Source organism: Anguilla rostrata, chromosome 1, assembly GCF_018555375.3.
Source record: "Anguilla rostrata isolate EN2019 chromosome 1, ASM1855537v3, whole genome shotgun sequence".
NCBI classification, from domain to species: Eukaryota; Metazoa; Chordata; class Actinopteri; order Anguilliformes; family Anguillidae; genus Anguilla; species Anguilla rostrata.
In genome coordinates this window covers 40,750,476-40,775,102 of record NC_057933.1, presented here as the reverse complement: position 1 = coordinate 40,775,102, position 24,627 = coordinate 40,750,476, and the positions used below count along the sequence as shown (strand labels likewise).

Here is a 24,627-nt window from a genome sequence, read left to right as displayed (position 1 = left end):
TGCTGATTCTCTGTCAGTAAAATAAACATTTTTTTTTTCGATTGGGGTTCAGATAAGGGGCACACTTCTGTAAACTACTCTACACCAGAATAAAATTGCTTAGACATTCACTGCCATCAGGTATCATTTAGCACAAAAATATTTTGTTTTTGTCCTTACACTTTGCCTAGTGAGAACAAGTCAGTGTTTTGCTTTGTCTATTGGGACATGAAAAGGAATGATGAGCCTGCAGCAGTTGTTGTTATTTGATAAAAACCTGCAAGATATCCCTGACAAAGATGGCAATGAAGACATTCTGAAATCAAGTGAACAGGCCTTCTACGTGGACAACTGTCTGGAGAGCCTAGGGTCAGTTATTTATATTATTAATTATTTGTTGGTGGCTCTGAACCAAGCAGCCAAAAATTGGACTTCATTTCTGAAGCTCGCTTCCTGGTCTTGTTGAGAGACGTTGCTTACTAGTGTCAATGCAGTTGGCTTCAGTATAAGTGTTCTCGCCACCCATTTCAATGTAAGTCAATGGTACCAATACGGTGAAAATACAAAGTAAATATGTGTCTCCCCACGCTCCCATTTGTTATGTTGTGTAGTTATGCCATTTGGAAATTATTATTTAAATATTTTGTGGATGAATCAGACAGTTTGTGTCACTCCGTCACTGTATCACACGTTTTGAGGATGCTCTGGACCCAGCTTCATGACCATAAGGGTCCCCCCTTTTCCCTACTGTGCAGTCTCTGTATCCAATTTGTACAACATAGCAGGACTTCCATGGTTTCAAAACGCTTTTCACAAGACCATGGAAAGCCAATGGGTGATGCCACAGTCCCTTTGTCTGTATTTTTTCTACAGTCTATGCTCTGAACTCAAATACTGGGTAGACAATATTGTCTAGATCCTAAAGCAGTGAACTTTGGCTTTCTCAGAACAGCTCAGACTTCCAAGAAGCCAACTTAGGCCTCTACTGAGAATGCTTAGAAGACACTCTTGGGTGCAAGAGCCAGAGCCATAGATAGAGAGAGTTGCGTCAATGGCGTACCCAGAACTAAGATAAATCTTGTGATTTATGGAGGTTCAAATAGTTCCTTGACGGTTTACTTGAAATACAATTCTACATTGGGAACTATTGGGAACTGCATTATCTATTATGGTTTCAAACGTACCACACTGTGATTGCATTAAAAACAGATTGATTGGGTGATAGACAAGTGTTTTTTTTAAGGCATGGTAGGTTTGATGATCTAAATGCAGTGACAGCATATAGCCTTTTTCCCAAAGATGGAATTTCTCAAAATATTACATAACATTACCGACATTAAGCAGACGCAACTTTTTCCATAGCATTTACATTGCATCCATTTATACAGCTGGGTATACACTGAAGCAATGCAGGTTAAGAAGGGCACTCAAGGGTACTATAGCAGGGTCCGACCCAGGAATCGAGCTAGTGAGCTTTAAGTTACAAGACCAGCTCCTTACCAATTACACAACACTGCCACCCCAAAAGAATTGTGCCACTGTGGTTACGCATTTTTACGCTTGTGGGTCAGGCACTCTTCATGGAAATGTCAGGATTCGCACACGCTAGCTCCTGACACCCAACAGTAACCAGGTTTTTCTTTCCCTTCAAGGAGCTAGGAGCTAGAAGGCTCCCAAAGGATTCTTGAGCAAGGAAACAATGTCCCAATACTCACAAAACTGTATCCTCCTTTCCTCCAATACTGCCTTGTCTCCTCCTCCTAATTATCTTTTATGATCTTGGACTGAGGGGTATGTGCTTCTAGACTCAAGACTCTTGGAAGTTTTCTGAGGGTTCCTCTTTTGCCTTTTGGAGCCTATGCACAGGAGTATTTAGCAAGAAGCACCCCCATACAGGTCATATTATGACACAGCAAGCCTGTCCATGCTTGTCCACAATATGGCTATCTGTCATCTCCTGAAGTATTGTCCCCATTGACATTTTTTTGCTGCATGCATATTTTGGGCATGATCAGCCATTTTTGCTAAATTTAAATTACAGTGGCAATTACATACATCAATTGATGTATCAAAATATCCTTTTAAACATAACGACGTGCTGTTGATCATGCATGCAGCATTTGGTGAGAATTGGGCAAACATTGTAGGAGAAGCACAAAAAGGTTGTTTTTCCAAAAAAAATTGAAATAGCAGGAAACACAATACGACGGACGATATGGCCTCTATGATATTATTTGTCCATAATGAGTAGGCTGACATGTGGAAGAAAATTGGTGTATGTACGTGAAATAGGATGGTCTTAATAATGTTTTCAATGTTGCAATTTTGCAGGTATCTGTTGCACGGTTGTCATGCATACTAAATTGGCAGCGAAGCCAGACATGCATTTTTGGGGGGCAACATAGCTCAGGAGGTAAGAGCAATTGTCTGGCAGTTGAAGGGTTGTCGGTTCAAACCCTGCCCTGGGTGTGTCGAAGTGTCCTTGAGCAAGACACCTAACCCCTAACTGCTCTGGAAAATGAGAGGCATCAATTGTAAAGCGCTTTGGATAAAAGCGCTATATAAATGCAGTCCATTTACCATTTACCATTTTTGAGCATGGTCAAGGGAGGAAAATGTAGGGAGAGATAGAAGAAAAGTAAGAAGAACACACCCTTGGTGCTTGGCCCCCTAGATTCCCCCCCAAGATTTTCTTTCTTGTCATAAAGAACTGGACAGAGTAAAAAAAAAAACAATTATTTCATTATCACTCTTAATCTACACTTTCACTCAAACAGCAAAGTATCAATATAGGGTATTTAAGAAAAATGTAGTGTTATTTCAGCCATGCTTGGTCTCTGCCTGGTAATTTCCCTCTGTAGGGGGTGGGGAGGTGGAACGTCTGTTGCTGGCTGAGTCATGGAACAGAATAATAATGCCTGGGTTGACTGTGTGTCTAACATATAACAAAACTCCTGGAGAAAGCTGGGTTAATTAAATAGTATTTTGCGCTAATAGCATTAATTTTTCCAGTGACATTAAAATCAAGACAGACTGTGATACATCCACTTATTCGTGGCCAGCCATATATAAACTAGTCTTTGAAGCAAATGGAGCTGCTTAGTTCTAGTTTGGCACAAATTCATGGATATGACACATTCTGTGCCAATTTTCATATCTGTGGAAAAACAAGATACTGGGGAATATTGAGATATCTGAGCTGTTCTTCAAAGGAGATTCTTCTTTATAATAACAGTTGTTGTAGCGTGCTGCCTGTCATGGCATGGTTCATTCATTTACAATCAAACTCAAAATAAAATTGGAAAGGTATCAGAGAGTATAGACTGGCAATGGCTTAAAATAAATCTGGTTAGATTCTTGTTCACAGAGAGGTGATCGTGTCAGCAGGTGAGTCAGTGTTCATTCTATGATACGGACCACCTGGCGCTTCGGCAATCATTTACTAGAGAATCCCTTTGAAGGCTAATGTCTCCGTGGAGACGAACTAAAAGCAGGCGCATCAAACATTCATAGCCCCACCTTCGCAAAGTAAGGTTGCTTTAATTAAGTGAAGAGCCTTGTCTTTGGCATCAGAGATATGAATAATAATAGTAATAATAATAATAATAATTATAATAATAATAATTATAATACAAAGGAGATTTTGCACTGTTTACATAAGGCTACAATTCATAATATGACAATAACTACAACAACAACAGCAATAATAATAATAATAATAATAGTAACTGTTGTTCTTATTATTATTCATATCTCAGCCCCAACACTGAAGTTATCATAATTTCAATATGTGTCAAGTCTCAATCCTTTAAAATGATGTAAAACTGTTGTCTCCCAATTCATGCTTATTCTAATGGGCTTCATTTATGATAATAATAATAATAATAATAATAATAATAATAATACATCAATACTAATATTAATACTACTACTACGACTACTACTACTACTACTACTAATAATAATAATAATAATAATAATAATAATAATAATCTGGATGGTGCTGTAAATGTTAATAATGACAGCTCCTCAATATTACAGGCGTATTCGCTAGCGCCATCTTCGGTTGAAATGCGACCTGCAACTCTCGGTCAATTCCAGAACAAGAAGCAGAGACAGTCATCGTAGCCGTGAACAGTAAATACGCTTGTGCCAGACATCTATTCGTTGTTATACAATTGAACCAACATAGTAGGCTCGCTATCTCTTTAGGCAATTCAGCACCATAGGCATTGAGTTTTAAATTGTAAACATTTAACAAAAACATTATTTTTCAGTCGAAGAGAGCTCCCTCGGATATGGATGCTCCCTCGGATTCCGAGGAAAACGCTCATGTTATAATAATGGATTCAACAAGAGCTGAGCGACCTGCACAGGAAGGCTCTCAAAGGTACGGATTGTTCTATTCATTTTTATTTACTCCAATTGATAGTGCATTGTTCGGATGAAATCTAATATAGTTTATAAAATCTATAGCCTATAAATCTTCTTGTGTGTAATTCCCAACCAGATTCTACAAATGTGGCATGAAATTTCTGTTTTATTGTGTAAACATGCTTCCATCGCTTTACGCTCCAAAGAAATACGTACATTTGCACAATGGGTGACTGTAATGTTCGCTATTCAATGCATTTTTGTGAAAAAGATTTTCGACCGGCTTTATACCACGACTAGGCTACACCTAGTCTATCGCTGAGACCTGGCTCGTGGGAATCCTAATGTCCGTGTTACCTCATGAGCGAGTATGTTTTTTTGAAAACGGTATAGCTTGCTGTGATTTATTGATACTACATGATATCGAGTGACATTACATTTGTTGCATAATATAATGCATAGTACTACTACGTGCTAAAAGCATTTGTTGTAGTAGTAGTTGCCTAATAGTAGTTTAATGGGCAAATGCATATATAGCTGGAAGAAGTGATACCAGGGGCCAAATAATAAAAAATACATGCCTACAAGAATATCCACACATGCACACACACACACACACACACACACACACACACACACACACACTATATATATATATATATATATATATATATATGGGCTAAGCAATGTTTATAGTTTTTGTGCCCAAGCATAAGAAATAATATATTTTATAATTTCACTTACCAAAATTGCATTTGTCAGCAAGAGACTTCTTGATATTCTATACAAACCTGAGTAGTTTCTAAACACATTTTCAGCTATTTATTTCCACTGTACACCACAGATGTTCTACTTAGACCTCAGAATTTTCAATCATGTGCCACATCAGTACCATGGGGTGGATTAGCATCATGCATTGATGCAAATTATTCACTGGATAGTGCCTCCTAGTTCTTCAGAGTGTCCTGTTGATGCTCAAGAAGTCATTCTCTTTGCGAATTCTATGCAAGGGCAGACAGTCTGTGTCTAGTGCCAGGAAACTTTTCTGCCCCATTGAAAATCCCCCTCTTTATCAAAGGTCAATATTTTCATTTAAAAATAAAGAAGAGGTTATCATATGTTAATATCATATAAAAATATATTTTGCTTTGGAAATAATAATAAAAAAATATATTAATGTAATCAATCAGTTTCTTTGTTTCTAAAGTAAAAAAATAAATCTGAAAACAATGTTTGGCCTCTTCAACTAGGCTATATGTCAGCTGATCTGGGGTTATGGGACCATTAGGCCATTGTTCACTTCAGTTCTCTGGACTGTGTATAAAAACTGCCTATAAGAAATGGTATAGGTTGTTTTTACTGGTCACAATTTAATCTATACAAAATTTCCAGTACCATCTTCCTGAGATAAGATTTGCATTAAGTTACCCATACCAAGCTAGGTATATGTTTTTATTTATTTATTCAAATTTGCATGATGGTTGTTCATGAACACATGGTGTTGACAAAGACGTATGAATTCATAAACCTCCTCTAATCATTTTTTAGCAAGGGAAAGAAACTAAACAGAAATAAGTGAAAGAGATGCTTGTGCAAGGCTGTGGTTTATGGTCCTGTCCGCATTGATAGATAATCTAGCTAGCTGATGAGCTTGATTAATATGATTAGCTAGAATCTTACTGAGCCAACTACCTCAATTTGTTAATAGACACTACAACTCCTGTTACCAGTTAGTTTCAACAGTTGCCTTATTAGCTTGCAATGGCACCTTTTGGCAGCACACTATATAATACAAAAATACATTTTCAAAAAAAGAAAAGAACGCAATCGGTATTTCAGAAACAAATATGTGAAACATTAAAATATGTATCTGAACAATTAATGTTATTTTCAACAAAAATGGGTTCAGAACCCAAATGCCAGGTGACTGAAAACCAAGCCTTTGTTCAAATACAGGACAGGGGTGTGAAGCAAGATGTCAATTAGGACTTATCTGAATTTACAACCCATATCAGCATGAAGAGAGTCCAAACCCGAAACTGTTGTCATTTTCAGTATTAGGTAGCTGGGTGATATTTTTCCTACGTGAATTGACTCATTGCTCAAGGACAAAATAGGATGATTTTTCGCCGTAGTGTTATTGCTGTATGAGTGCATGCTTGTGTAGGAAAAATATGACTTGACTGTTAAAAAGGATAATACCCAAAATAACGTACTACAGTGAAAATTGTACAGCTACAGAATATTAATTTCGAGACTAATATTTCATTGTGGGTGTCCTGAATAGTTCATTATGACAGCAAATATGTAGTATTAAGCCTATATTAGTTAACAGCTAATTAGTTAACTCAATTTAAGCCAGCCAGATATGGAAATTGATTAGATTGTCAAGAAAAATTACACATGTATTTTCATGTTTGAGTTAAATATTTAATTATACTTGTATATTTATTGTTTATAATCATCAAATTATTAATGAGCTAATTCAAAAATTAAAGGCTAACTCAAGGTAAAAATGTCAAATATATTTTACCCATTCTGAAATCACATGCATTCATGTGAAGTAACCTTTCATTTCTTCTGCTGTTTTCTGTCACCTTAACTTCTCTCGAATTAGCTATGCAAGTACCAGGCTATGTTGTTATGTCCAAATTGTGATGTTCTGTGTAAGGACCCACACGCAGACCAGGGAAATCCAAAAAAATTGTTTTCATTCAGTCCGAGGTTCGAAGCCAGGTAATCAGAGAGAGTACGGTGCCGAATCGAGTTTACAAAAGAAGTGAAAAAACAGGCGAAAAGTCAAAAACCAGGAGATCAGAGTGGCGAAGGTACAAAGGGACAGGCAAAAGAGAAGTCAAGGCAAAGCGAAGGTCAAACCAGAAGCAAACAAAACCAAAAGGGGCAGGCAAACTCGAAGTCGTACAAAGGGGTGTCGCAGGAATCTCGATAGACAAAGGCTTACTCACAATCGGCACAATGAATTCAATCAACGTTCTGACACTGAACAGGTGGAAAAGACTGACATTTATACACTGGGGAAGATAACAATCAAGGAGGAGTAACAAACAACATCCAGGTGAAGAACATTAGGAAAACTAATTCAATGACAGGGGACTGACAAAACGCGGACTGGAACCACATAGACAACAATGATAATAGACGGCCTGGGTGAAGCAGGTAAAACACGTGCAGAGAGAGAGAGGTGCAGTCAGAGCAAGAGACAGGTGCAGGCAATTGCAGAACTCAGCGTTAGAGCAGGCTAGAAAGAAAAGGGGCAGAGCTACAGCGCAGCATGGAAAAGGGGAGACTGGTTAATGTATTAGTATAGTGATCTAAACTATCAAAAACCCAAAACTAGTGTGTGTTAGTCCATTAGTAATATTCACATGTTAGTATATTAGTGAGGTTAGTACTTTACAATCTATAAGTTAGTAGGGATTAGTAGAAATTAGTAAAACTAGAAATAAGCAGGAAGTAAGTAAAGCGAGACTGGAAAGAAGGGGGGAAACCACGAAAACCCGGAACCACCCGAATAGTGAAATCACACAAGTACAGGGGAGTGAAGCAGCTCAGGGAACACAGACACAGAGACAGTACTGGGGAGACAAGTGACCGGGAATACAGACTACAACACAAATGTATTATAATGACTGTATATCTAACAGTGACAGTCCCACTGGTGCAAATAGGTAGCTGTATTTGCTTCCCTATTAGGTGAGTGTAAAAAGCAAAACAAGAAGTGGTGCTTGAAAGTTTTTTAATGAAGATGTTCTTGTTTGCCCTGATGAGTAATCAGATATGGCCAGCCACATCTTCAGTCCATTACCAAGCACAGTGTATCTTTTTTTCCCTTATGAAAGTGATTATTTGATTTCAAAGGATGTATAAACATTCAACGAAGCAATGCAAAACTTTCAGTCCAATGAACATCAAAATATGTTTTTTTTTATTATTCCTGTTAGCAACAGAAGTGGCTCTTTGTTACCAACTGGCCTACCATCTGGAAACAGCCTGGCTTTCTAAATAGGGACAGCCTCCGCCCCAGCCAATACGGTGCTTACCTGCTCTCTCTTACCTAACCCCCGCCCTAATTTATGACAGCTACTAACTATCCTTGTCCAGCACAACCACCACCACAAGCATCTTGGCCTATATGGTCAACAACATAGTGAAATTAAATCCTTGATCCATCAACCCTCAAAATCTAACTTAAAGGGGAATTACACTTTATAACACTTCTGCTTCTCATGACTGACATTGAAATCATAGACATATATACATATATATGTCTATGGTAGAAATAGTGTTGTATGACTGCTAGCTAGCAAAACCGAAAATGTCTGAGGACGAAGGAGATTTTGTTTTTGATCATGGGATTGTTGTGCCCTATCGATTCGAGCTGGAATACACAGAATGAGCTGGCTAATTTTCAGGCTGATCGTGCGAGAGCGAGTCAGGAGCAGGCCGAGATCGAGGAACCACAGACTATTCCCAGGACAAACGGTAACTGGTTGTAGACATCCTATGTATCACAGACAGACGCGATAGCCAGCCCGCATAGTACCTATATCGAGCAGTTTGACCAATGATGGGAAAACGGTGGGTACAGCTCCAGGCTTCAGACAGTCACCTTGGTAATCGGTGCCTTCAAAGTAGTCGTTGCATACCCTTAGTCCTCGCTTGCGAACTTCTTCAGCTGTTATGTTGGGGTGTCTGATTACATCCAGCCATATCTGGCACAAAGTTGCATTGCGTGGAAAACTATGAAAATGTGCTTTCAAGGCAAGTTTAACGGGGGCATTATAACAACCGGGTACAGTGTACCTCATTATTACACCGATATCGCATCAAACAAAAGCTAGCAGACGTTAGTTTGTTTGATTTTAATGCTAAGTTAACAGAATGTTTTGTTTAGCTTCTTCTCGATGTTGCCGCGAAACGAAATCAAAGAAGAAGAAAAAAACAGAAACCGTACTACTATGTGGACTCGTTTCTAACATTAGACATTTAAAATGAAATAATCGAAAAATGAAGGGCAACACATTCATTAGAAGGGCAATTAGAAGGACAATATCAGTCATGAGAAGCAGAAGTGTTATAAAGTGAAATTCCCCTTTAAGAAGTGCAAATCATGTGTGAGAAACACACTAATGACACCATTACAGCTGGGTGGATCGAAAGTGCCAGTGGTTCCAAGTATTCGCTACTTGGGTTGGTGCCTATACTCTTCACTCTCTCCCATTGTAACCAAGTCCAGGACATGGCATCAATGAAGGCATCATAACATCTGTACATCATAATATCTGTTGCGAGTATCTCCATCTTCCCACAAAATAGTATTCACCATACAGCACAGCACACTGCCAACCAGAAGACACTTCAATAAACTCCAAAACAGCTTCTGAAGTTGTTGTGTTTTCACTCACTGTACATAAAATTAAATTATAGCATTTATTGACAATTATAAATATTAATATTAGCTTTTTGTGCCATTACTGTTTTCTTTGAGCACAGCAGTCTGAGGGTGTATGTGCCATAGTAAATACAGGATTACAAAAATAGGATTAAGCATAATTTTTTGACTGTGTAATATGTGTATGTACAATTTCAGGAGGCATAACATGGTTGCTTTATTGGTTTAGATCTTGGGGCCATAGGATGGGTTATGTCTGCAAAGAAGGGAGGCTGCTGTCTTCTGCCGTGATCTTCCTGATCAGTCAAGCACTTCACAAGCCTCCCCTACCTTTGCTGTACTCCCTGTAAAAGCAGCAAATTTCCAGAAATAATACAAACCTACTTGGGGGCTCTGAGTCTGGGCTTGCGGCCGGGGGGGGGGAGGGGGGGGGTTAGAAAATGGGGTATATCAGGACACAGCAGAGCTCATAGTATGGTTTAGATGCACTCATAGTTTTAGAAGGCAAGGTCAATGTCTATCACTAATTAATGCTACCTAATGATCAGTTTCTCCTGTTAAAGAATTTCTTTCCTGCAGAGAGAGGTGCCTCTCAGGTTAAAAAATGTACCCGCCAGAGGTAACAGAGCATAATCAGTTACCCAGTGGTTTGAAGAGCACGGCACTGCATTATGTAGGCTGTGTGCCATGGTCTACTCAGTCACTAGATCTGTACCCATGATGATGGGGAATTCTGGAATGACAATTGAGACAGCATTTTCCACATCCATCAGTGTGAGTTAATTGACTTTCCTTTCGAATTGTGGTGTTATTCTCTTGAATAATTCCACAAACAGTCAGAGAATTGGCCATACAAGCAGGCCATACTGGCCACATGTGTTGGATCACAATCCCATTTAGTGACTTTACGTTGGTGTTTCCATTATTTTGTTCACTGCCAGAACCTACTATGATCTTTGATTTTTTTCTTTAAACTGAATATTGATTTCTGGTGCTGCATGGTGAGATACTGATGTATGAAAGCTGTGACCCAATAATCCCAAACTGAACAAAGAAAAATAATTATACATTTTATTCACTCTTCAAAATGTTGGCAAAATTTGGACAATACCTTACTGTAATGTGCCAAACACTCTCACATATAAAGGTACAGAGGAGGAACACATTTCTCAATTGTACCCTGAAAGTATGTTTGTTCAGTTTGGGTACTAAGTACCTTTTATAAGCAAAAAGGGTACAAATTAATTATGTTTTCCTGGCTAGGGGTACAATTTTACATACAACACCTGTAGGGTACCATCCCAGTGATAAGAGTTTGTACCTTTTTAGGCACTTGTACCTTTTTTCTGAGAGTGAAGAATATTTAAATCAGATTACACTAAGTAAATATATTAGTATTGACTAGTATGGTCAGTGTTGACCAACAAATATTTAATTTGTCCAAAACCTTGGAAACAATTTGTGCAAACTGTTCTGCTATATTTTTGCTTTTTACCACTAGATGGATTTGGATATAAAAAAACAAAAATTTCCAGCCTTTTCAAATTTGTTCTACTGTAGTAATGAATGTGCAGACTCACAAACTGTTCAATTGCTTCTGCTTTCCCCCCGCAACTGTTTTATTTTCATATTCCACCTGTATAGGGAGGTGGGCATATGGTTTATTAGACTGAGCCCTAATCTGTGTTACCATGTGGGTTCTGATGGGTGGCTGCTTCTTGGCATAAGGTTTGCTTCTCTATGTGGGACAGTACAAAAATCCAAAACCCTATTGCTATTACAACTGTTTTACCAACAGGAAATATATTATTATAGCCTTAATGCTCTAACAACTTCACAAAAATTGCTTATATATCATGCCCCTGGTATTACTACAGCAGTATTTTCACATAATTATTTCCTTTGAAGATGAGGGATTATTACCTTGAACTGCATAATTCACTGAAATGAGTTTGGAGTCTGATTCTCAACACGTCATTATGCAACATTTTGTTTCATTGGTTGCAGACAAGTACAGTGCAACCTAGCAGCCACAACCATGCACGATTGTTTGTGCCATCTTTAACTCACTTGCATATCAATGGGATGCCCACACCATCCTGTAAACCAGACACAGATCAGAGAAGCAGTGTTGAAATGTAGCAGTTTTCAATTTTCTGCTAATGTTAACTGTGCCACAAAGTTGTTAATAGTTGACTAGTCTATTATTACGTGAAAACTGCAATATTTAAAATTTGCTTTAAGCTAGCAGACTGGGTGTCTGATTAACCAGTGAGCATGTTAAACCCAGTCAAATGAATCGCTCCCTCCCTGGCTGATGGTACCTGTGGGGATGCCAGGCACAATCAACACTGGAAGAGTCCAGAATTAAAACCAAACTTGCCACCTGTTTATGCAGTGGAATAGTGCCTTAACGGGATGAGCCACCCAGCAGGCCCCTACATTCCGATGGATCAGTGGTATGCAGTTTCAGGGCGGTTGTGCTGTGTGGCTGGGTGCAGTCAGTAGCTTGCTGTGAATTTGTACAGAGGTTGTAGCGATGCCAAATTACAGAATGCAGTGTTCGTCTGTTGCAAGCTGTGCCAACACTCGGCCAAAGCCGCCTTGGAACACTGACAGGTACTGGGAACAGCTTCCTGAAGAGCGCTTTCATTGCCTGGGGACAGTCTTCTGATTTTACTGATTGACAGCAATTTATTGAGCAGGAAATGTTATCATGTACAAATGGCAAATGTACAACAGATTAATTAAACAGATAATTAAACAGAGCCCCAGGGAAAAAATCTGTCTCCTGGAAAGTTTAATTCTGTTACCCACAGAGCAGTTTTGATAGAGCTTTTCAGTCAGGGCCTATACAAATTGGAATGTTAGATATGTAAGAAACTCATAAGAAAACATAAGAAAACATTGGCAATGTGTTATCTTACAACAGAGAAAGTAGAAAGTTGCTTCATTGTCCATTAAAAACTTACAATGGATTGCACTATTCATGAGGCATTCAGAGTTTTTACTCAGATTTGCTTTTAAAGCCCAATGTGTCAGACAAATCATTAAAATTATGGGCAAAATCATCTTCCTTTTTTCAATTTGAAAACATATATGAAACATACAAATATGGGTGTGCTAATGCACAAGATGAATCAGTTAAAACACATTCAGTGTGTGTGTGCCTAAGCCTTTTCATAACAATAGAAACTGTCATGATTTTGCAAATGGGCAACAAATTAAAGGACAAACCAACAAGTGTCTTAGTAAGGTGTTGGGCTACCACAAGCCTACAAGTCTCTGGAACTTTACTGGAGGGATGGAACACCATTCTTCCAAAAGATATTTCCTCATTTGGTGTATTGATGATGGTGGTGGAGAGCACTGTCTAACACGTAGGTCCAAAATCAAAATCTCTAGCCTATGATTCACATCATTTGGATAGGGGCATTAACATCCTGGAAGAAACCACTCCCATCAGGATAGAAATGTTTCATCATACCATATCTTTGTATTGATTTGTAGTGATCCTTCCCTCCAAGGGGACAAGTGGACCCAAACCATGCTGGGAAAATTCCCCCCACAGCATAACACAGCCACCGGACCCCCTCACTCTAGGGATCAAGCATTCAGGTCTGTATCATTTTTTTAGTGTATACCACACATTCACTTGTGCACAATATGGTGAAGGATGACTCATCTGACCATATCCCTTTTTCTTTGTTTTTTTACAAAAGTGCATTTGTCATTGTAATGAGGGATTTATGGACCACACCCCTACTATAATATCCCTTTCTATGTACTTGGACTGTTCTTGCCGACACATGAGTTTTTCTTCTGTTTTTCCTAACATATTGTACTAATGCATGAGCATCACGGTCATCAAACCTGCACTTTCAAAGACAATGTCCGACCCTATTTACTGATGTTTTTCCCACAGACGTAAATGCAGATATCACTTTAGTCACTGTTCCAATTGAAACACTAGCCAGTTGAGCAGTCTTTGTAATTGAAGCTCCTGCCATCCGTGCCCCAATAATGAAACCTTTTTCAAAGTCACTTGGATTTTTCCTCTTGCCATCTTGATCCAAAATGGAGGTCAACTGGGCCTGCTCAACACTTCAATATATGCCACAGAGCATAATAGGATGTTAATTGCTTAATTGTATCATGCAGTACACCTGTATGGAAGCATCTGCATTCATTATATTCATTATGTTCATCCACTCATTTATTTAGGTTTTTCCTTTAATTTGTCACTTGTCTGTATATAGACTGAACAATGTTCATTTAATACAATAAATATATACAAATATAAATTTAATTTCTCACACAAATGATAATAACACTAATATGTAAATAATGTAATTATATCATGTAAAGAATTCAATGAACATTTTCAATGGAATATAAAAAATTCAAAGAATAACGTTTCAAAGGATATGATGCAGGAAAGCAACACAAAAAGGTCAGGAAACTCTGCAGGGACAGGAACAGGGAGAAAGTTTTGAGGAAAGTGAGGCTGTAAGGAACCTCCATGTCTCCAGATAGCCTGGTCTGTTTGAGTCAGCAGTTGGGTCATCCATTACTCCTGCAGCGGGCCCAGCTACTTGTCCCAAAGTGTGAGGCAGCTCTGGTGCACTACTGTACCTGAGCACAGTATGGGAGAGAATGGGGCTCTGCTGCACTAGTGTACCTGAGCACAGTATGGGAGAGAATGGGGCTCTGCTGCACTAGTGTACCTGAGCACAGTATGGGAGAGAATGGGGCTCTGCTGCACTAGTGTACCTGAGCACAGTATGGGAGAGGATGGGGCTCTGGTGCAGTGCTGTACCTGAGCACAGTATGGGAGAGAATGGGGCTCTGGTGCAGTGCTGTACCTGAGCACAGTATGGGAGAGGATGGGACTCTGGTGCAGTGCTGTATCTGAGCACAGTATGGGAGAGAATGGGACTCTGGTGCAGTGCTGTACCTGAGCACAGTATGGGAGAGAATGGGACTCTGGTGCAGTGCTGTACCTGAGCACAGTATGGGAGAGAATGGGACTCTGGTGCAGTGCTGTACCTGAGCACAGTATGGGAGAGGATGTGGACTCTGGTGCAGTGCTGTACCTGAGCACAGTATGGGAGAGGATGTGGACTCTGGTGCAGCGCTGTACCTGAGCACAGTATGGGAGAGAATGGGGCTCTGGTGCAGTGCTGTACCTGAGCACAGTATGGGAGAGGATGTGGACTCTGGTGCAGTGCTGTACCTGAGCACAGTATAGGAGAGGATGGGGCTCTGGTGCAGTGCTGTACCTGAGCACAGTATGGGAGAGAATGGGGCTCTGGTGCAGTGCTGTACCTGAGCACAGTATGGGAGAGAATGGGACTCTGGTGCAGTGCTGTACCTGAGCACAGTATGGGAGAGGATGGGGCTCTGGTGCAGTGCTGTACCTGAGCACAGTATGGGAGAGAATGGGGCTCTGGTGCAGTGCTGAGGTAATGTTTGAGATAAATTGAACTGATATTTTGACATGCCCCATAGACACCATTGTGAAGTTGGTGACATGTTGAAAAAAACTGCTAAAAAAACAAAAACCTCTTAATTGCTGCAGGTGCATAATATACTATCAGAACCAATAGTAATTATGGAAAATACTATGGAAATAAGACCCAGGTTGAAAAAAAAGAAAAGAAAAATGTAATTTCTTTTATTTGGAAAATACAAAAGATAATGTCATCTGTTTCTTGGATGATTCTGTTTATTGGATGAGCAATTACCCTCCCTGAATTACTCTGGTTCTATCCAGTTTAGCATACATTTGTCGAACAGGCTGACGATGAATAGCTAGAAGCCTACAAGATGAGGCTAGGTTTCATCTTAATCTTCAGTATAAACCAAGGAGATTTGACTTTTGTGAAAGCAACATACAAAAAATGTAAAATATTTCCTCTACAACTCTTTTACATTCAGTTTCCATGAGATACCGGAGGTGTCGCTGTGTCCCCCTGACAGCCCGGATTTGGAAGACCTCCATAGGACTTCCTCCCCTTCCCAGCTCTACCACCAGGTGCCCATGGACTGCCCTCATCTCTCCCCGCACCTGAAGCGATGTCACTGCTGCAGGAACCATCAGCCAACTACGGACAGCCCCTGTCCCGGCACCTTTCCTGCCACGGCCAGCCCCCACCCAGACTGCTCATCCAGCTCAGCCAAAACCACCCAGAGCCGTGGCCCCTCCCACATGCCGTCATGCCATGACTCTGTACAGTGCCACTGGCTACAGGGATCATATGACGATGGAGTTCACCAACCAGTCCAACATCATATTGTAACAGTGAGGTACATATTCACCCAACTATTTCATGATTCATATCTCTACTTGTCACCAGAATGTCATCACAATGTCAGTCTAATTATGTGACTTATTTTCATATTTTAGGCATGAGGGACTCCACAGGATTCCTCGAAGGTCAGTGATTCCAAGGCAGTAATGTTGGAAAAATTCCTAGAAATCGAGTGCTGCAGGTCTTGATCATTAGTTTAGAATATTTTTACTGAGATATTTTGAATTCTGCATATATGAAATTACAGGGGCTATTCAGTCCATTTGTTGTTGTTCATTAACAAGAAAAATTAAAACTGTGTTGGTCAGAATTTGTTGTTGGTAATTAAATATAAATCAGAAAGCAGGGGAACCTAATTAACCATCAATGGTGGACTAATATTACATTTCATTGAGGATAACTTTTTTCATAAAACTATTTTCATCATTTAGTTATTGCATACATATCATTTGTGGCCTGTGTCATACCATTGTGTTCATTATGCAAATATGTTTATATACACCTTTCATAATTGTGCGTCAGTTACTCACAGCTGATAGTGGAATTCCCAATGGCTGTGCTGGTTACGTGTGCCCTGGTCCTCTTTGGCTGCTCCTTAGCTGGGATTCTCATTGGTCCCCTGCCAGATTTCTCAGACCCCCTGCTGGTGAGTCTCCTTCCTTCCTTTTCCTCCATAGCTTCTTCACCCTCTGTGCAAAACCCTCAGTCATTTGTTCCTTCTCTCACACAATACATTCCCAAAATGTATTTTCCTCTTAAAAATCCATTATGGGTCAGATAAATCCTGCAGATGTGTACCCATCTGCAACAGCCCACTTGTGGTTCATTAATGTAAGTGCATTGTTTAGAAAGCAATTACTCCAGCCTAATCGACAATCACAGATTGCCCCATTTTAGAGACCGATCCCTGCAAAAGGATGATTAACTGTAATTCTGTATATAATGAGACATTGTCACACACGCTTTGCATTGATATAATTGTGTTAGTCTTTAAGGTCTGTCAATGATGTTGTTTATGGGTACATGAAATTCAGTAAAACCCTCCGGATTAATCTTTATCTCAATAAAGACTACTTTTCTTGCACTATCTCTATACAATGTAGGGAAGCGGGGGGTTTTGCAGTTAAATGCAAATGGTTTCATTTACTTCCAGCAAGGTATTTTGTTATTGACAGACCTGTACCTGGAGCCATGCAAGTGAGGTTGTTCATTTGAAGATGTATGACTTATACATGTATGAACAGACACCAAAACACCATATAGATTGTTTAGTTACTTGCATTTTTCCAACTGCAGTAGCTGCCATTGTTTTTAAGCTATTTCTAAAGTGTTTTATCTTCATGTAGGCTTAGACAAATTTATATGCTGAAGTTTCTGTTTTGTTCCTACAAAGGCAACAGAAAAAAAACTGGTGATAGCTGTCCATGTCAGCTGGTGCCCTTATATTGGCTGTTGCAAAAGCAGAATCTAAAACAGCCTATTCAGCTTCACAACAATGTCAAAAGAAACTTGTTGACTTGTTTTCTGTCCAGGTTTTGAGTGTTAAATATCTTCTCACCGTAGTCCAAGATCATTGCTTTACGGATTTATTGCTTTAACACTATATAAAAATGAGATGAGCAACTTGTATTTGTGTTGTGAAAAAATAAACTTTATTTTAATGTGGTGCTACAAGGAACGAAATAATTACTCTAGTGCCAGAAGCCAGAATGAACACTTTAGCTAGAAGGAAGCAACTTGAGTTCCAGTGTACATTTTTACCAAGATGTACTGTAACTGCTAACCATTTTATCCAGGGACAAACTACAGTATGGGTACCATATGACTGACATCTGCTAGAAATTTGAACTCCTTTATCATCATTTAACACATCGGAGTGACACCAAATACCTGCCAAGCCATTCATCTATTTCACCATAACCCAACAACTTTTGAATAATTCATTCTTTTACCATATAATTAATAGCTTTTACTGTGAACAACTTATTTCGACTTACCAATATTTATTTCCCTACCAATATTAAATATAAAAATATGTGTACATTTTACTTGCTCTTTAAAAAATCTCCCACCTCCAGTCCAGGCAATTTTCAGGCCATACCTTGTCCTGTTTCCTGTCTTGAAGTGCTGTATGGTTTGCTTGATTGAATCCAAAACAACTTAAGTCTGGTTTGACTGAGCCGCTTATGCCCTTCAACCAGCATTTTAAGTGTGTATGATTGAATCTTGAGAGGGAGGATCAAAGCCAGCTGTGTGTAGCTTCACAGATTTAAACCCCCTTTTAAATCCCTCAGCAAATCATTTTCCCTAAATGAGCACTAATGCCAATCACCTGAGATGATCTCCCTGGGGACAATTCACCTAAATTTGGTTGAACACAATAAAATTCACTCAAGGCATGAACAATCTAAAAACAGCCTTTATTCCTCACAGAACACTATTTTGCTAATTAAGACAACGTATTGTGTAGCTGAGATGGAACTGTGTGGGAGGGCAGAGGGAGAAGATGTGTGAATTTGCTATTCACTGTTGTAGGGATTCGAGCCTCGTGGGACCAGCATCGGGAACCGATTGTCTGCCTGGGCCAAATTACAGCTGAACATGGGTCCTGGAAAAGCACTGTCTCCATCACCACCACAACTTACAGACAGGGCTGTAGATGGGTAAGGAGCAGCCTCTGGTCATTATAGGCGGAGAACATCCCTGTCACATGTATAACACACAGGCTGCCTAATTGCATACACACACTCATGCCAGATTATGTAATCATGCACTGAAACATGACCAATTACCAATGCTGTTAAGTCTAAACCTTAAAACAAAACCACCTGAGAGAAGCCTTTTAATGCTCAGCTCTTTCAGTTTCCGCTCCAGCTGTTGATGAGCAGAGGTTCAGAATGTGGTGTATTCATCTGTGACATTTTAGCTTGTGAAGCATCTACTTTACTGTGACCACAGACGACTCCAGGCATCTGGGCCTGGCTGATGAATATGGCCATAGGTGTGCTGAAAGCTGATTCTAAAGTGGAATATTCATGTCTTAAGCATAAACATAATTTGACTCAACAGTAGATGTGGGCATGGGTTCTGTGTAGAATGTCCTGTAATTCTGGGTAAAACGGTGTCCAATGTATATACTCACCAAAGCCATTGTTCCATATACTAAACTAAATTCAGGGTTTAGCTTTCTACTTTGCTCTACACTGAGATTTAAAAAAAAGTTACCTTAGCTAGTTATTGATAACTAGCTTATAAAAATTCAGTAAGCCTATTACCTACAAGCAAATTAAATAGTTTCTGAACAGCCCTCAGTCTGAGTTGAAACACTCTCACTATGATTAATCAGATGTACTACATTGGCAGCAAAAGCAGTGCATCTATTAAGAACTAAAACATGTTTTGTGTTTTGTGCACCTGGTCTGTTTTTCTTTCCTATGCATACATTTGCAGGCAGATTTAAGATATTACAGGCATACAGTTGAAAAACATACAATATATAGACCAATATTAATTCTTCACTGTCATGCTACTGAAATATATAAAAAAAGAAAATATTTATTTGGTACACCAAATTTAATTTGCTCATATTTAGGGTGAAAAGACAAGTGTTGAACAAAAGCCACAAACTGAGACTGTTGTTTTTGATGGAACACCAGCATATTTGCCATAAATCTGGGGGCTGTCCTAGCAAAATTAGGGATTTTGTCACCCTATTTCTATTAAAAATAAATATATAAAACAAAGATGATTAAGGGGCTTGTCATCATCTGAATGATCCGTTTTTTCAGCATTCTACCTTCACTTCATAGCTTAGCCAAATTCAAAAATAGCCAAAAACCATGAGATGGATGCCCTGTTGATGGTACCACAGACCATCCCCTTGCCTATAATCAAAATACATCCCCCTCTTCAGCTGTCTCTGAAACAGGAGAAGGGGGGTAAGGTAAGGACTCTTCTCCAACTTTAGGCTGGTGGAGCACATGCAGCAAAACACTGGAATTCCATAGTATGGAGTATAAAGCGAATACATACGAATGGGCTACAAATACAGGACATTTGTTCAGGTAGTTTGTTCCTGCTGTAAACTTGACTGACCCATTACTGTGGCGTAGCTTTCAGCTACCTTCATAGTATGAAGATGATACAATCCTGGTGTAGCACCTAAAAATGACGTTGACAGAGCACAGAATGTATGCTTATATGACAGTTCCAATGTTGTTTTGGGGTTACAAGTAAGTGGCTGATTAGCTATAACATTAGTGGCTATATATTTGGCTAACATAGATAAATCTCCCGGTCACTCCACAAGCTGGCCTGCCAGCATTGGGTTTGCATTAACTTTTCTTTTTGACAAAAGTATCAACTTTCTGTCATCTGACCATAAAAGGTCACTTAAATATTTTTTAAACTCTTTCTGAGACAGATTTCAGGTTTTTTTTCCAGTAATGGCGTTGTTGTTGTCCTTGGCATATAGTCATTTCAGTATGTTCTGTGATGTTCTGTGTAAGGACCCACACGCAGACCAGGGAAATCCAAAAAACGTTGTCTTTACTCAGTGCGAAGTTCGAAGCCAGGTGATCAGAGAGAGTGCGGTACAGAATCGAGTTTCCAAAAGAAAAGTAAAAAGACAGGCAAAAAGTCAAAAACCAGGAGATCAGAAATAGCGAAGGTACAAAGGGGCAGGCAAAAGAGAAGTCAAAGAAAAGCGAAGGTCGAACCAGATCAAACAAAACCAAAAGGGGCAGGCAAACTCGAAGTCGGGCAAAGGGGTGTCGCAAGAATCTCAATAAACAAAGGCTTACAAATAATCGGCACAATGAATATGATCAACGTTCTGACAGGGACTTGGTGGAAAAGACTGACATTTATACACTGGGAAAGGTAACAATCAAGGAGGGGTTACGTGAGTGAGGGCGGAGTAACAAACAACATCCAGGTGAAGAACATTAGGATAACTAATTAAATGACAGGGGACTGACAAAACGCGGACTGGAATCACATAGACAACAATGATAACAGACGGCCTGGGTTTAGCAGGTAAAACACGTGCAGAGAGAGAGAGGTGCAGTTAGAGCAAGAGACAGGTGCAGGCAATTGCAGAACTCAGCGTTAGAGCAGGCTAGAAAGAAAAGGGGCGGAGCTACAGCGCAGCATGGAAAAGGGGAGACTGGTTAATGTATTAGTATAGTGATCTAAACTATCAAAAACCCAAAACTAGTGTGTGTTAGTCCATTAGTAATATTCACATGTTAGTATATTAGTGAGGTTAGTACTTTACAATCTATAAGTTAGTAGGGATTAGTAGAAATTAGTAAAACTAGAAATCAGCAGGAAGAAAGTAAAGCGAGACTGGAAAGAAGGGGGGAAACCACGAAAACCCGGAACCACCCGAATAGTGAAATCACACAAGTACAGGGGAGTGAAGCAGCTCAGGGAACACAGACACAGAGACAGTACTGGGGAGACAAGTGACCGGGAAATACAGACTACAACAATGTTCACTCTTGCTTAGAATGGTTATGGGCATCTGGACTACCAATTTGTCTACCCCTATGAAGAGACTTTTTTGTCTAACCAAAACACTCAGTGGAAAAAAAGGCACGACATTGGTCAGTCTCAATTAGGCTATAGGCCTTACATTCAGTATTGATCTTGATATTAGCTACTTGATATTAGCTATACAATATTATTTGGTTTACATTATACTTATTTATGTGTATCTTTACCCTTAAAATAAGTCTGTAAATCAAGCTTCATTTGAGCAAAATTGAGATTAAGTTCAATTCATCACAGCGTTGATGAATGTGATTAGGGTTGAACGCTGTGATTAGTTTTTCTAATCAACTGACTAACCTTAAGTATTTGACAGCCCTTATATATAGATGATGTGACTACTGACAGCAGCAGCAGGATGGATTTTGAAGTGTACATAAACATCTTATCATATCTAACCAAGTACCTCACAACTTATTGGACAGTGCTTAGCCTTGCAGCAGGACAATGACACACACAGGACACAGGGCACACGGGACAATGACCTGCAGTACAGGCCTGGCAGAGCATCACCACAGAAGATACCCAGTGTCTGGTGATGTCTGTGGGTTGCAGACTTCTGGCAGTATTAAAGGATTTGCAATCAAGTACTATGTATCATAACTTTATTTAAGATTGTTAATTTGTCCAACTTCTTTTGGTCCGCTAATTTGGGGGAATGATGCGAAGAAGGGCTGTGATTCCTACACCGTTCACCCAGTATGAATAGCCTGAAATTACAACGGGCAGACTGCACTTTAACATCATATTCACTGCTTCAGTTCCTGGAGTACAGAGCCAAAACAATTAAAAGCTTGATTAATACATACAAATGTATTTAGGTGACTGGGAGCATTCATTTTATCAAACTTTAATAGTAATGTTCATTTTCAATACTTTTTTGCACAGTAGAAACACTTCCTTACTTGTGCTGCGGCAGGCTGTATTTATTCACACAGGGGGTGTGTTGGTAGAGTTATTCCCAACAATAACTTACAATGTGCTTGTTGGCACATTGCATGCTTTTATACTTGCCGTAGTTCTCACCAAGAACAATGTAATCTTCTGCTAAAAATTAGTCTGTCAACTGAAACACCAAATGCTTAGTAATGGTCTAATGGAAATTACGCAAATGAATGACCCCGTTCAGCCTATGCAATATTATTTTGTGGGAAGTTGTTTTATGGGCGTTTCAAGGATTTTGCATGACCCCAATAGACTTCCTTGCAAAGCAGAGTGGGGCAGTTCTCTTGGTGACCCAAGATCCACAATAAAAGACATGTCAATACTATTATCATTACTTACCAGCATGGTGGAAATAGTTTGGGAAAATGCATCCAAGTAAAAAAAAAAACAAAAAAAAACTGAAGTTATCCTTTAACTGAATGAGATTGACAGGTGACAATCTTGTGGTAATATCCATCAGTCATACTATCTGGGTGAGTGTAACCTATGTAAGTTGTTTCCCTATGTGCAGCTATGTGGATCGCAATGGAGGAGACATCAGTGGGAGCCAGCAGACTACCAGGATCCGACCCAGGAGAATGGTGAACTGGGACCTGGTTCAGGACACCTTCTTTTGTGATTCTCCAGGTGATTCATCCAAAGACGGCCAGTGGGTTCTGTTGGTCAATCAGCAAATCAGTTCCCTAGTTTAAGGGCCTCCTCATTTAATTTTCATCTTATTTTTTTATACTGGGTTTGGGGGCCTTTTATGGTATATCTTTTAACATTCTTGTTAGGTTAGAGGAACAATAGTTTGAAATGGCATTTTTTGCAAGTCTTTTAAAATGTTTCCTGAACTTTAAAATCTTTTTTTTTTTTTTCAAAATTCATAACATAAGAACATTCTTTGAAAATATTCTTGGAACGTTTTGACGCAACATTCTTAGGTTTTTATAAAAAAAAAAAATTTTTATAAGTTTTTTTAAATGTTCCCAGAACATTTTTCCAAATTTTTGATAACATTCTTTGAAAACTTTCTTGAAATGTTTTGACAGAACATTCTTAGTGCCCCGTGACTACACAAAGCAGTTCACAAAGTCAAAGGCAGCCATGTAAGGCCTCAACTGATATGTTCTGAGTAAGGACCCACACGCAGACCAGGGAAATCCAAAAAACGTTGTCTTTAATCAGTCCGAGGTTCGAAGCCAGGTAATCAGAGAGAGGAAATTTGCCGAATCGAGTTTCCAAAAGAATAGTGAAAAGACAGGCAAAAAATCAGGAGATCAGAATGGCGAAGGTACAAAGGGACAGGCAAAAGAGAAGTCAAGGCAAAGCGAAGGTCAAACCAGAAGCAAACAAAACCAAAAGGGGCAGGCAAACTCGAAGTCGGGCAAAGGGGTGTCGCAGGAATCTCGATAGACAAAGGCTTACTAACAATCGGCACAATCAACGTTCTGACTCTGAGCTGGTGGAAAAGACTGACATTTATACACTGGGGAAGGTAACAATCAAGGAGGGGTTAAGTGAGTGAGGGAGGAGTAACAAACAACATCCAGGTGAAGAACATTAGGAAAACTAATTCAATGACAGGGGACTGACAAAACGCAGACTGGAATCACATAGACAACAATGATAATAGACGGCCTGGGTGAAGCAGGTAAAACACGTGCAGAGAGAGAGAGGTGCAGTTAGAGCAAGAGACAGGTGCAGGCAATTACAGAACTCAGCGTTAGAGCAGGCTAGAAAGAAAAGGGGCGGAGCTACAGCGCAGCATGGAAAAGGGGAGACTGGTTAATGTATTAGTATAGTGATCTAAACTATCAAAAACCCAAAACTAGTGTGTGTTAGTCCATTAGTAATATTCACATGTTAGTATATTAGTGAGGTTAGTACTTTACAATCTATAAGTTAGTAGGGATTAGTAGAAATTAGTAAAACTAGAAATAAGCAGGAAGTAAGTAAAGCGAGACTGGAAAGAAGGGGGGAAACCACGAAAACCCGGAACCACCCGAATAGTGAAATCACACAAGTACAGGGGAGTGAAGCAGCTCAGGGAACACAGACACAGAG

At 39.5% G+C, this 24,627-nt stretch overlaps 1 protein-coding gene across 2 annotated transcripts in view; it reads left to right on the top strand.

Moving 5' to 3' along the window:
- The first annotated feature begins 4,081 nt into the window (after positions 1-4,081).
- Positions 4,082-24,627, top strand: part of disp2 (dispatched RND transporter family member 2) — a 30,768-nt gene continuing 10,222 nt past the window's right edge. The window contains exons 1-7 of one of the 2 annotated variants that reach the window (XM_064337099.1): positions 4,082-4,369; positions 13,277-13,384; positions 15,707-16,075; positions 16,176-16,205; positions 16,603-16,726; positions 18,616-18,743; positions 23,090-23,205. In XM_064337099.1, coding sequence (XP_064193169.1) covers positions 4,278-4,369; positions 13,277-13,384; positions 15,707-16,075; positions 16,176-16,205; positions 16,603-16,726; positions 18,616-18,743; positions 23,090-23,205 — 967 coding nt within the window. In that variant the 5' untranslated portion in view covers positions 4,082-4,277. The remainder of the gene's footprint in view (positions 4,370-13,276; positions 13,385-15,706; positions 16,076-16,175; positions 16,206-16,602; positions 16,727-18,615; positions 18,744-23,089; positions 23,206-24,627) is intronic. The other variant, XM_064337109.1, reaches the window with a different exon arrangement.